This window comes from Leguminivora glycinivorella, chromosome 24 (assembly GCF_023078275.1).
Source record: "Leguminivora glycinivorella isolate SPB_JAAS2020 chromosome 24, LegGlyc_1.1, whole genome shotgun sequence".
Classification (NCBI taxonomy): domain Eukaryota; kingdom Metazoa; phylum Arthropoda; class Insecta; order Lepidoptera; family Tortricidae; genus Leguminivora; species Leguminivora glycinivorella.
The window spans coordinates 3,287,367-3,301,973 of NC_062994.1; the positions used below are offsets into that span (position 1 = coordinate 3,287,367).

At 40.6% G+C, this 14,607-nt stretch overlaps 1 protein-coding gene across 1 annotated transcript; it reads right to left on the minus strand.

Moving 5' to 3' along the window:
• Positions 1–87: 87 nt before the first annotated feature.
• On the minus strand, positions 88–14,132 carry LOC125238749. The gene is made up of 9 exons (XM_048146175.1): positions 14,013–14,132; positions 13,579–13,708; positions 5,855–5,965; positions 4,059–4,194; positions 3,754–3,839; positions 2,740–2,949; positions 1,316–1,520; positions 414–499; positions 88–302 (listed from the first exon to the last, which is right to left on the minus strand). Exons 1-9 carry the CDS (start codon positions 14,091–14,093, stop codon positions 106–108), a joined length of 1,242 nt encoding a protein of 413 aa, XP_048002132.1. The 5' UTR covers positions 14,094–14,132; the 3' UTR covers positions 88–105.
• Between the last annotated feature and the right edge of the window lie 475 nt (positions 14,133–14,607).

Consider the following 14,607-nt stretch of genomic DNA (forward strand, 5'->3'; position numbering starts at 1 on the left):
TATAAAACAAAATCTTGAGAGGCATTTTGTAACTGAATCCAGAGCGTTGCGAGGGTTTTAGAACTGAATTTGAAAGAAACAAATAAATTTCAATAAATATATTTATTAGCAGATTTTCCACTCTTCCCCCACGTAGCACGGCAGGTCGGCTACATTGCCCGACTCCGCACCGACTTGCCGTCCGGCGTCGTCTACGCAGCGACAGGCGCCGCGGCGACACTGCACCCGCCGGAAGTTGCCGTTGCTGCAGCACACTGGCTTCTCGGGTAAATTGACCATTAGTAAGGTAGTCAGGGCACAATCTGAAAAATATTTTTTTTTAGGGAACGCACTCTCTCTCATAGTGGCTAAATTTTTGCAATAAGAAACAAATGATGCAGATCTTTTTCGTTTTCCGAGGTTTGTAAACTTACTGCAATTCATTTCCTCGTACTCCTTCGTGCCAGGCATAGCTTCGTATCCTTCTATTGGCTTCCCGTGCTCATCTACACAAATTTTCCTGCCAAAACAAAACGCAAGTCTGTACTACCAACCAACAGAAAATAACGTAGTCCGCTTCCTTCCCTATAAAAGGCGGCAAATTATAGAGTGCCTATAGGACGACACTACTGTGTCGCTAATTTTTTTATGTGTACTCTTAGTAAGCGTCAGTTATCTTGTGAAAAAGTAAAATGGCTGTTACATCTCTGATACGATACGATAGAGAAGTATTTTGACATAAATATAGTGCAGGAAAAATGGGGTTTCAAAACGAGTGGCAAAAATTAAAACACATGCATACATACATACAATCACGCCTGTATCCCATATAGGGGTAGGCAGAACACATGAAACTACTAAAGTTTCAGTGCCACTCTTGGCAAATAAGGGGTTGAAAGAAAACGAAACTGTGACATTGCAGTGACAGGTTGCCAGCCTCTCGCCTACGCCACAATTTAACCCATATCCCATAGTCGCCTTCTACGACACCCACGGGAAGAAAGGGGGTGGTGAAATTCTTAACCCGTCACCACACAGGCAACACAAGGTTTTAAATCGACACGACTCGAGTTACGAATTTCCTTTACGCACGTGTATCGTACGACATTTTTCAGTAGGTACATGGCCTTCCGAAGTTTGGACCTGACAAGAAATAAACCACTTTGCACACTAGTACAAAAAGCACCATCATCATCATCATCCTTGCGTTATTTGCCACGGCTCATGGGAGCCTGGGGTCCGCTAATCCCAAGATTGGCGTAGGCACTAGTTTTACGAAAGCGACTGCCATCTGACTAGTACAAAAAGCACCATCTGTACATAAAAGTCAACTTACGATCCCGTAAAAGTTTTCACGACCCTCCCATAAGTGGCATCTGGCATGCACTCCGGTACGCTGCTAGAGTAATCCACGTTATACCCGTCCCGCTCACTCTCCTCCAGGTAGTCTACCATCTCTTTCATATCCTCTAGGCAGGGGGAGGTGTAGTTGTAGGGGGGAGAGCCGGTGTTGGAGGGGAAGAGGTCGAGAGTTTCATCGTCTGGAAGAAGGGGAAATTTTTATGCTACTTATGCCATAATATTAGGTGAATTTGGTGACTTTATTTTGATCAATCTTGGCGAATTATACGAAACATACAATAAACTGACGTCTGCGTAACTGACTTTTGACGAAAAATGCTGGCACCACAATCATCACTCACTGTTCCAATCACAAGTTACCATTTTCATACAAAAATACTTCAACGAAGTAAAATTTACACTTCTACCTAATACAATGCTTTCATTGCTACAGCTTAGGACATGTCAAGAACAAAGACATGGAAATTCTCAAATATCAGGGATGTTTCTGCTTTATTCTTAAACATAGAATAAAATCCTAGTTGGTAACCTTTAGACAGCCGTGCCGGTCTAAGGCTTCCCACATACAGTCTTAAAAATTCATAATCTTAAAAAAAACTTGTATGCAATCTGACAGTTCAAACTGACACTGACAAGACACTGACAGATCTGTCAGTGTCAATTGCATACAAATTTTTTTTAAGATTATTAATTTTTAAGACTGTCTGTGGGAAGCCTAAATGTTGTTTTAAACGTCAATCTTCGATGAAATTATGAATTTTACTTAACTCTTTGCAGAGGCAGGGTAGGGCTATCAAAATCGATGCCAATGAGGAGGCACACTCAACGGTTATAGACACATGGCGCTACCTTATTAGTCCAGATAAAGAATTTCATACGTGAGAGCGAGACGAAGATAGTTTTCTCTCTCTCTCTCACACATATGAATGACAGTGACTAGACACTTGCACAGGCGCCGCCTGGCGGGATAAGATGTCAGTGTGCTCCCTCATACCATCGTATTTGAACCTGGCTTTAACCACAGTGTTCTGTGGGCTTTAACACACGATCGGACCATGCCACTAGGATTAAGCTAGGAACATACTACGCGGACGTCCGTCGTAAAACGACCGCGACCGCGACCTATCAGTGTGCACGGAACAAAACATCCAGAGAGCCAGTTTTCGATCGGACGTCCGTGCGCTCAAGGCCACGTCCACGTCCGTCGACCGATAGTTTGCACGGTTATGTGTATTTCCATTGTCCAGATTCCCGTCCGCGGTCGATTTACGACGGACGTCCGCGTAGTGTGTTCCTAGCTTTAATGATATGTTAAAAGGGCCAATTAGATCCACCCTTCAAAAACCAATATCGACCACAAGTATCGTTATTGACACATTATGGACCAAGTATACTTACAACAGGACAACTCCGAAATCGACTCAACCTCCAAATCTATCTTCTCATCCCCCTTGATAACCCCCGTGATCTTGTCTACGCAATAACACTCGTTATTCAGGCACTGCACAGGGTTGAAATTCCCGTCCGACGTGCAGCGGAGCCCTACCACCGGTATCTTGAGACCGGGAGATATGGATTTCTGTATTTTGTGATGGAGGCGGGAGCAACCTAGGAGATAACAGAATTTGTGTTATTTTCCTGATTTCTTCGTAATTTTAAAGCAACCTATACCGCAGGTTATTTAAAATTTGTTCTATAAACAGTCATAAATATTTTTTGAATTTATATGGACTTTAACTGGCAACACTGTCAACAATTTTATGGGAAGACCGGTAAAATTTAAAGCCTGGCCAGAAATATATGGCTATTGTTAAGAGGGCGCTGTTATTCTGATGTTTGGCTGACATTTCAGATCAAGTTTAATTAGCTAATAATAATCGTTTGTCTTTATCTTTCATGTCGCCACATCACCCGCACCTCGCACGCGGCCGGAGCGGCGGCTCAATCGCAAGCGGGCTTGAAGCGCCTAAAATATCTTCCCATTGGCCCGGGCTACATATTTGTCCCATTCGCGGTAGATACGGCGGGGAGCTGGGGAACAAACGCGAAGTGCTTTGTACGCGAATTGGGCCGTCGACTGTCGGAAGGAGAAAGTCCCCGCTCCGAGTCGTTCCTGGTGCAAAAGCTGTCCATTGTAATTCAACGCGGAAATGCTGCCAGCATCATGGGCACATTTGCACCGGGAACGACAGGGAATAGTTTATTTGAATAGTTAGAGTTTAGTTATTAGCTATTGTAATTTTTACTATATTTTCCATTAAATGTAGTCTTTCATGTTGACTTATGTATTTGTGAAAAAGGGACAAAACACTTTTTTAACTAATCAGTACACTAACTTTTTTATGAATTTCAAAGCATAACGCGAAGATTTACAGCTCAGCCAGTATTATTGGGGCCACAAAGCATACAAACCGCAATGCATATTCCGTTCCGTCGCTGCTCCCTGATGAAGAACCTCTCCAAACAGCCGTTCACCTTCGTCCGATTGGCAAAAACACCTGGAAAAGCATAAACGTGCATTTTAAGATTTTTTTATACTACCAATGGCTTTACTCATTTCCACGGAGTCTGTGGACTAACCTAGGCAAAGACGACGAAGTGAGCTCGCTCAGAAGGTGTACAAATTTTAATACAGGTAGGTATTATAATATAGGCATCCCGATTTGCCCACACTCATACCATCTCACTCGTCTTCATGTGATAGAGACAGAACTTACGTCTGAGTAGGCACACAGTAAAAATGCCGATACCGCCCCTTGCCATCGCAGGCTGGCCGCTGTTCCAAGGCCCCGATTTGTCCAGATTCATGACGAGCATCATATTCATCCTGGGCGGCGTGACAGTCGGATTTCACTGGAAGAAGTTTATTGCATCTGAATTTGTGGACATCTCAGGCCCATTTTTTTTTTAAAGTTGTCCACCCCACTTTTTTTTTGATTTGGAATTTTTATGTGGTTTCCATACTCAGAATCGCGAGCTCTTTCAATCCTAATAGGAGAAAAAAACCGGCCAAGAGCGTGTCGGGCCACGCTCAGTGTAGGGTTCCGTAGTTTTTCGTATTTTTCTCAAAAACTACTGAAGCTATCAAGTTCAAAACAATTTTCCTAGAAAGTCTTTATAAAGTTCTACTTTTGTGATTTTTTTCATATTTTTAAAACATATGGTTCAAAAGTTAGAGGGGGGGGACGCACTTTTTTTTCCTTTAGGAGCGATTATTTCCGAAAATATTAATATTAATAAAAAACGATCTTAGTAAACCCTTATTCATTTTTAAATACCTATCCAATAATATATATCACACGTTGGGGTTGGAATGAAAAAAAATATCAGCCCCCACTTTACATGTAGGGGGGGTACCCTAATAAAACATTTTTTTCCATTTTTTATTTTTGCACTTTGTTGGCGTGATTGAAATACATATTGGTACCAAATTTCAGCTTTCTAGTGCTTACGGTTACTGAGATTATCCGCGGACGGACGGACGGACGTTACACCATCTTCATCATCATCATCATTGGCCTTAATCATCACCTTTTCTGATGACTTAATTATTAGACCGATGCGAAACCGACACCATCTTAGAATTAGTGGAAAGGGTCAAACCGTGGGGACGAAAAACATGCGCTATTTTGCGTGATGGTGACAAAAACTATTTTTTCTACTCCCGTAGTGTTATTCGTGAGTTACAAGGTCGTGCATAGAACTTAAAAACCCTACATAAAAGATGTCAGGACAAGTCTATCTAGTCTATACCCTGAAAACATTTAGTAGAAGTAGCACGATATAGCTGTTACAGTTCAGTAAATACATTGCTACCAACTTAACAAACCAATTCGCAGAGTCGAGACACGTAGTATCTTCTTAGTAATTTGTGGTCGAGACTCCTTCGTTTTCTGCTGCGTTCATTGGCGACGCGTCGAATCGCATTCAAATGTATGAGAACTCGATTCAACTCGGCTCGATTCGTCTTAGTGGCCAGGCTTCAAAGAACCATACCATAGACAGTTTTATTTTCATGTTTGCACTGAAACTGCATATTCAAAATGGTAGGCGGTCCACTAGATAACTAAGATGACTGAAAGTAGGTATTTGTTGATTTATAATTTTCTTTCAAAATAAGTGCTTGGTCGTAGAAAAAGTATTGTATGCAACGGTGTTTAACTGAGTCAAAAAATGCTCGTGGCGTCTTTATTAACAATTTTCGACTTCGCCTCAAATTGTTACCCACGCCACTCACCTTTTTTGACCTCTCTTAACCACCAGTTGCATAAAATACTATTTGCCAATCCAGCCGGGGTATCATGCTTCCAATTTTATCTCTTATCTATGTCGATAAAGCATCCGTCACGCTTTGGCAAGTATGTCACTGTGAGTGTGACAGATGTCTTATCCACGTGGATAAGTGATAAAATTGGCAGCACAATTAGCAGCTCTACCAGAATGCCTAGCAGACCCTTGTTGCCGGCGACTTCTGGGAGACTTCATTGACCCGAGATGTTGTGCAAGTACTTACTTCTCCTGCAAAAGTTGCCATCTTGCTCTGCGACGCAGGTGAGCCCGTCGCCACATCTGCCGACAGTTGTTCCTGTACCCGGCCCGCCCAAACTGCAGTGTTCGCCTTCCGCTGGAATTGTTAAACGTTTCTTCGTCATCATCATAATAAATATGTTTGTCAAGAGCTGATAGCCAAGATCATCTTACATCACAATGATCATAAATGAAATGACGATAAGAAATCAGGCAGCCCAGGCAGGTGCTATGCTTTTGGTAGGTAATGACCAGGCCTCGGATTATTTTTCGCATGGTAAGATGAATGAAAACTATGGAGTCGATATTAAAACTAAACTTTAATTCATATTCATACTCATACTCACTAATTTTCTTAGTCCCGTAATACTTTTGTCCCTTGTGCAGGTTAACAGATCGAAAATGTTAATCGAAAATTAATTTTACTGAATGTAATTAAAATTATTTATGTGGTGTGATTTGGGAAGTCTTTTGCTTGGTAAAGTGTTACATTTACCCTGTAACTATATCAAATTAGTTACTATTTTGTTTGGTTCAGACTACTTTGTTGCGGTAAACGTAATGCTAAGTACTAGTAACACATTTCTCATGATCGTATTTTAGATCTTTGTAAGGTTCTATCCAGTATAAAATTGCAGAAACTTGCGGATCAGACATCATAATTGTTTACGTAATTATTGCACGCACCGATTGCAATAAATAATTAAGTGACACATCGCGTCGTGAATGATTGACATGACATTGACGTGCAAATGATTTTTATAAATCAGCTAGTACTTAGCATTACGTTTACCGCAACAAAGTAGTCTGAACCAAACAAAATAGTAACTAATTTGATATAGTTACAGGGTAAACGTAACCCTTTACCAAGCAAAAGGCTTCCCAAATCACACCACATAAATAATTTTAATTACATTCAGTAAGATTAATTTTCGATTAACATTTTCGATCTGTCAACCTGCACAAGGGACAAAAGTATTACGGGACTAAGAAAATTAGTGAGTATGAGTATGAATATGAATTAAAGTTTAGTTTTAATATCGACTCCATAGTTTTCTTTCATCTTACCATGCGAAAAATAATCCGAGCCCTGGTAATGACATATTTGGAGTGTTTCGATTGTATTGAAAAATGCCGGAGGCAAGGGCGGATCCTCCAGTTTAGGTAACCTAGGCTGCAGGGAGAGATACAGTTTTGTAGGTACAATATCGCCTTTAAGGCGCTCTCAGCACCGTCGCTATTTGAATGTTTCAGAACTTTGATCAGGAAATTTAATATTTTGTCTCTGGTAAGCAAAAGAGATATCTATATTGAGAATTGAGAATTACTTTCAAAGTAGGTAAAGTTGGAGTTTTATCTTAGTTTTATCCTGTCCGCAGCGCCATGTAAGAAGTGAAACAACGTTTTCGGCCATAATGATATATTTCTATTTCAGCTTACGCTAACCTAATCCTATTTCTATCTCTTTCGTTCAGTCATTCATTCATCCCTTTCTTTCTAATGTGTATTCAAGCATGCTGTCTCTTTCATTCAATACGTTTCGTTTTACACAGTAGGTAATGCACCTTACATTAGTTGGAGGCAACATCATAGTGGAGTAAAAGTAAGGTACCCTGGACATAATTCAATAACTCGTCCTTTTTGATATTTTATTGGGTATTATTATTAAGCATCAAATAGTAATTATGTACATAGATAAAAAAAAAGACGATCGTATTCATATCTTATAAAAATCATGAGATAAAGTACATTATCCCACTTTTCGCTAACAGCAAAATAGTTAACCGAAAACTTTGTTAGATTAACTTTGTGGTGCACTCAGATGCGATCAGTTATTAGCGATATTACACAGAAAATAAATCTGATTGTGTACTTTTTTTTACCGTTTTCATTTAATGTGAATATCTAGGTAGGTAAAAATGGTGACCATGATATATATATCAATTTGCATTGTATTAAGTATATATAGACATTTAACACCGATCTTAAACATATATTTTTAACGCTTAAATAAACATGAATTTCTCAGTAGGTATAAATTGTAACTGAGATTTTTTTGCTTAAGACCAGGTTTTTGTGTACTATAATCATGATTTTATCAAAATTAATACTGTGAAGGTCGCGCTTAAGAAACTGTAAATGTCAGTAATTTAAAAGGGTGCAAAGTTGTCGTAGAGCGGCTGTCGCGGGGCGGGGGAGCGCGCGGGGCGCGGGCCTGGGAGAGCGCGCCGCGCACCGGCCGCGTCACCGCGGCGGATCGGTTAATAGGTTAGGGACGTAAGGTACCGGCCACACCAGAGCGTCGCGTGTCTCGGGGCGCGGACGGACGTCCGCGCCACGCCACCTGAGTGTAATTCAAAAATCGTCTCCTCAGTACATTTTGTATAGGAAGGACGTAAGACGCGCCCCAGGCGGCGTGGCGGCGGCGTGGCGCGCGCCGCGCCGCCTGGGACTTGGTGCCAATAGGACCATCTCGGGGTTATACCCGTTCGATTAAAAAAATAATTTGAAAATCGGTCCACGATTCTCGGAGATATCGAGTAACAAAAAAACCGACCAAGAGCGTGTCGGTCCACGCTCAGTGTAGGGTTCCGTAGTTTATCGTATTTTTCTCAAAACAATTTTCCTAGAAAGTCTTTATAAAGTTCTACTTTTTTGATCTTTTTTCATATTTTTTTAAACATAAGGTTCAAAATATAGAGGGGGGGGACGCACTTTTTTTTTCCTTTAGGAGCGATTATTTCCGAAAATATTAATATGATCAAAAACCGGCCAAGAGCGTGTCGGGCCACGCTCAGTGTAGGGTTCCGTAGTTTTCAGTATTTTTCTCAAAAACTACTGAACCTATCAAGTTCAAAACAATTTTCCTAGAAAGTCTTTATAAAGTTCTACTTTTGTGATTTTTTTCATATTTTTTAAACATATGGTTCAAAAGTTAGAGGGTGGGGACGCACTTTTTTTTTCTTTAGGAGCGATTATTTCCGAAAATATTAATATTATCAAAAAACGATCTTAGTAAACCCTTATTCATTTTTAAATACCTATCCAACAATATATCATACGTTGGGGTTGGAATGAAAAAAAAATCAGCCCCCACTTTACATGTAGGGGGGTACCCTAATAAAACATTTTTTTCCATTTTTTATTTTTGCACTTTGTTGGCGTGATTGATACATTGGTACCAAATTTCAGCTTTCTAGTGCTTACGGTTACTGAGATTATCCGCGGACGGACGGACAGACAGACAGACAGGGGGAAACTATAAGGATTCCTAGTTGACTACGGAACCCTAAAAAACATTCAGTCGAATTGAGAACCTCCTACTTTTTTTGAAGTCGGTTAAAAAAACAACCTTTATTGCCGGCCGGCATACGGCTAACCGATTGAAACAGAAACATAAATGAAAAGAGAGGGCGAACGGCGACACCTGTGTGTCGGCGATTTCAAAGGTAAGCGCACGTGCACCCGATCTCGCTACCTACGCCCAGGTGCGGGCGCGGCTTTCGACCTTCGCGCCGTGCAATAGAATTTAATGTCGGCTGCTCGTGTGCGGTCTGTTTGTTTTATAGAGTGGCGGCATTTTCAACATCAAAGGGCAAAATTCTGCAAAATTTTGTGCAAAATTCTGTTATATCAATAACTTCTCACGTCACTAGATTATCGACTTTGAATGTCGAGTATATTTATAGTATCATCACTTTATTTCAGTGTACGAATTTCGTATGTGTTAAAAATCATTGTTCTAGCTTCATAAACCAGGGAGGAAATAATGGAGAGCGTTTATATGTCTTGTTTTGCCTTAATTCAATATCATCACATATTTTTGTTGCTGATAAAATAATACATCCTATATATCAAGGCCTTGTAGCTCGGCGAAAGAATCGTGATCGCGGAGTGCGCCGGCACTGATTATAATTATTTTGTCCAGTTATTATAATAACCTATACAAAAAGTACCGATAGAATAGGTATTCTAATCTATATCTGCATAGAACTATTTAAAACAAACCACAAAAGTTCATAGTTGATCGTTATTGGTACAGTCAGCAACTCAGCTGTGAATAAAGATAAAGTGCCAAATATATGTATACACATACCTTAATGTACCAAGTACCAACACTTGTACAGGAAATAAAATACTCTATACATATTTTTGGCACTTTGTCTTGCCAGCTGTGTTGTTGACTGTACACGATCTAAAAAGGAGCCGAACGGTTATTATAATTACGCGGCGACTTGCGTAGTCGGCGGCCGCGCGATACATAGTGCTGTCTCTGTTCAGGCCCCGTAGCCGAATGCCATTTCTCCGACGCGAAACGAAAACGAAACGCAGTCTGGCTCTGTCGCGCCAATACGCAAGAGCGATAGAGATAGATATCTACTAGCGTTTCGTTTCGTGAGCGTTTGTGCCATTCGGCTACGCACCCTGTTCTCACTACCACGAATTTGAAGAACAATATTGCTGTCTCTCTCAATCTTTAGGCGTCATTCATATATTACGTCATACTAAATGTGACAATCCATGTTAAAGGATTAAAAAAGCGTGACATTGGGGGGTCCAAATAGTAGTCCATAAACCACGTCTTTGACCAACGTGAGTGATATCTCTGTCACTCTTTACGTCTTTACTAACAGAAATTTAAATAACAATAGTGCTATCTCTGTCACTCTTTACTAACAGAAATTTAAATAACAAAAATGCTATCTCTGTCACTCTTTACTACCAGGAACTTAAATTATTATAGTGCTATCTCTATTCTCTGTCACTCTTTACTATCAGGAACTTAAATTGTTATAGTGCTATCTCTGTCACTCTTTACTACCAGGACCTTAAATTATTATAGTGCTATCTCTGTCACTCTTTACTGTGTGCGGGAAGTGCACATACCACGAGTTTGACTAACATGAGTGCTATCTCTATCACTCTTTACTACCAGGAACTTTAATTATGATAGTGCTATCTCTGTCACTCTTTACTACCAGGAACATAAATTTTATTATTACAGTGCTATCTCTGTCACTCTTTACTACCAGGAACTTAAATGATTATAGTGCTATCTCTGTCACTCTTTACTGTGTACGGGAAGTGCACATACCACGAGTTTGACTAACATGAGTGCTATCTCTGTCACTCTTTACTACCAGGAACTTAAATGATTATAGTGCTATCTCTGTCACTCTTTACTTCTAGGAACTTAAATATTTTTTTCGGTTTCGGTTTTGGTCTTGGTTTCGGTTTCGATTTCGGTTTTCGTTTCCATTCCCGTTTCGGTTTCCGTTTTCGTTTTCAGTTTTGTTTTTGTTTAAACTAACAGAACTAAAACTAAAACCAAAACCAAACCAGAAACGGGAAACCGAACACGGAAACCGGATATCGGATACCGTATATCGGATGCTGGTTACCGGTTACTGTCTACCGTTTACCGGATACCGGTTACCGTCTACCGGTTACCGGTCACCGTTTACCGGATACCGGTTAACGGTCATTGGTTACTGGTTACCGGTTACCGGTCACCGAATACCGGAGACCCGTCACCGGTTACCGGTTACCGGATACCGGTTACCGGATACCGGTTACCGGATACCGGTTACCGGATACCGGTTACCGGATACCGGTTACCGGTTACCGGTTACCGGATACCGGTTACCGGATACCGGTTACCGGATACCGGTTACCGGATACCGGATACAGGATACAGGATACCGGATACCGGTTACCGGTTATCGGTTACCGGTTACCGGTTACCGGGTACTAGATACCAGAAATCAGGTTTTGATTTCTGGTTTCTCATGTTACAACGTGTATAGATTAGTCGATACCAAGTCGGACACTTCCGATTAGGCGATTTCGGCTCGCATTGTTACGCAGCATTCGAGTGTTGAGTTTCTCACACATGAGGCCCCCTAATAAAATTTGTACCACTCATATTATTGATTTGACTCTCGCAACACAAACACCTCATGCCCACACAAATACACACAAAATAAAATCATTCACAAACTTCAAATCATTCAAAAACTCAACAGTCACACGCGCTCCTCGCGGTCCTCTAAGAACTCCCTCGCGAGAGTCGACACTTCAAAATGAAGCGACATCGCATCGGCTCATCATCCACAAATCCGAAAAGATCCACCGATAAATTTGTACCGGAAAGACCTCACCGCGACAATGTCATATTACCCAAATTACTTCAAAAATCCTCTGAAAGTGAAACAGTTCATTAGGTTTACCGTAAGAGTGAGTGAGACAGACACGCACTGTGCTTCAAATTTGCCTCGCCAAAATACGTTACACACGACTCGAAAGAATACAGTCTTAAGCGCCGCAAGCTTTCATACATATTACGTTGTTGTGATCCAAGCATCTCGTCAAGCTCGATAGGTACTATTATTGAGCTAACGACTTGACCAGTTTAACGTGACCTATCGGACTAATTGATTTGTATGACTTTTGTCACTTGTAATAAGGAGCTCTCTTATACTGGACGGTGAAATATTTGTTATCGAAGCGTTTTGAAAACGCGGCGCCCTTGATATGAAACACGTGTTGACGACTCGCCGCCCGTTCCCGCTACTACTATACTAGCTATACCTACTCTGTGCACGACCTTATTCTGCAGGTAATAACGTTCATATTAAAGCGCAAGTAAGAAAAATATCAATTAAGTAATGAATCTTACATATTTGTTGTTTAATTGATTTCGTATAGTACTAAGAATATATTAACGGCAAAATTTACCATCTTTCAATTTAGTTAGGTATTTTTCCTTTCCTAAAATTATCAATATTTAAGATTTTGAACAAGCGCCAAAAGTATTGGTATAAGTTTTAATAATTTATCAACACACGTAATATTATATTCATAATAAATTGCAGGATTACGGTTAACAATATTTTCTAGTGAAATACGCCTGAAAATGTGTAACTTACTAAACCTTCTTTATAAATGATAGTTCTGTATGAATTATTTATAAAAATTAGATGTTTTTATATGAAATGCAGGTGTCACAACATAATACAAGCACTTTTTCCGGATTACATTTAATACTTTAGTTATAAAATCAAAAAATATTCAAAGTTCGTTTTTATTTTTTTTTAAATTGAATCAGAACCCTAATTTGATTAATAATTTGTATTTTAACTATCACTAATGATACTTTATACGACAGAAAAAGAAAATTACGGTTATCGAATTATGTCCAGGTCAAGCTATTTTTCCTGGTCTATCAGAATATTGTTAAGCATTACAAATTTACAGGCGGTACTGAAGTGAACCGTTAAGGCTAAGGAGAAACTTCGCCTCCTTAGGCCGTTTTCACATTATCCGATCCGATATCGGATGTCGGAAGTATGTAACTTATTACGCTTACTACAAAAGTGTACTGGGGGCCGATTTTTGAATTTCAGCCATTCGATTTCGTGAAATTCGTTCAATAATATCTCCACTACTAGTGATTTAAATTCTACTAAGGGTCATGTTTCATGGAAAAAGACGTCGCGTCAGCAACAGCGTCAGGCTTTGCCCATACAGTTGGGCCGACGCGACGCTCGCGAGACGCTAGATGTGGAGGGACCCTAACAGAATCCTAGTCGTCCTTTTTCAAAAATAGCATTCCGTCGTCGTTTTCCACAGACTTTCGAACGGCAAATTCGTGCGTTCGAAATGCAAAAATCGATCCCCAGGAGCCAAGAAAACTATAGTTATTCTTACGTATAAAAGGCAGGCAATAATCGCAGCAGTTGCAAGTGGTGGGTGACATGAGCCACATGCCCGAATGTGTTGCGTTGTTGATGCTGCAGTGCTGCGCGGCCGCCGTGCAGCCTACCTCGAAACTGTACGTCTGTAACATAGGCACTTTTAACCCCCGACGCAAAAACGACGGGGTGTTATAAGTTTGACGTGTCTGTCTGTGTGTGTGTGTGTCTGTCTGTGGCACCGTAGCTCCAGAACGGATGAACCGATTTAAATTTAGTTTTTTTTTGTTTGAAAACTGTTAGTCAGGAGTGTTCTTAGCCATGTTTCGTGAAAATCGGTCCACTATGTCGCGGTCAGGGGTTTTTACAAAATTTTAATTTTGTGGTTAGGTTATTTACTTACTCGCTTTTGGCGGGACCAGTGCCTAGCATACTCATACTCATACTCACCCTACAATATCCATCCTCACACAAAATCTGGCTATACACTACACCAAAACACACAAACAGAACGAGCGCGGACAACGCCATTTGTTTTCACTGACAGTCTTGTACTGATTTATTGGCGGTTATTATCTTATCTAGCGGGAAATTGATAATTATCAATTGATAGGTGAATAATAAGTGAAGTACCTGTTATCAGTGAACATCTAGAGTTAATGACGACGAACTTGACTAATATAAATGACTTGAAACTAGTCAAACTTTTAGCCCGTTAAACCAGTTGGAAGCCTGCTTCGGCTGCGTTGGCTGAAGCAGTCATCAGTAGCAGCACATGGCAGTGACCTTCGGGACGTAGGTCGACGTCAGGCGATGGCCGAATGTAAGGACATCAGACGTCCCCATCCCTACGCTTCCAAAATGGCGGCAGAAGGAATCGTCGCGTCGCACGTATCGATTGTCATTGATCTTGAGATTGCTCTTATATTTTAGGTTTCCGTTCAATAAACTGTATAATGATATCCAGCGTGTGTAGCCGAATGGCATTTCTCCGACGCCAAACGAAAACGAAACGCCGCGCAAGTTAGTCTAGCTCCGTCGCGCC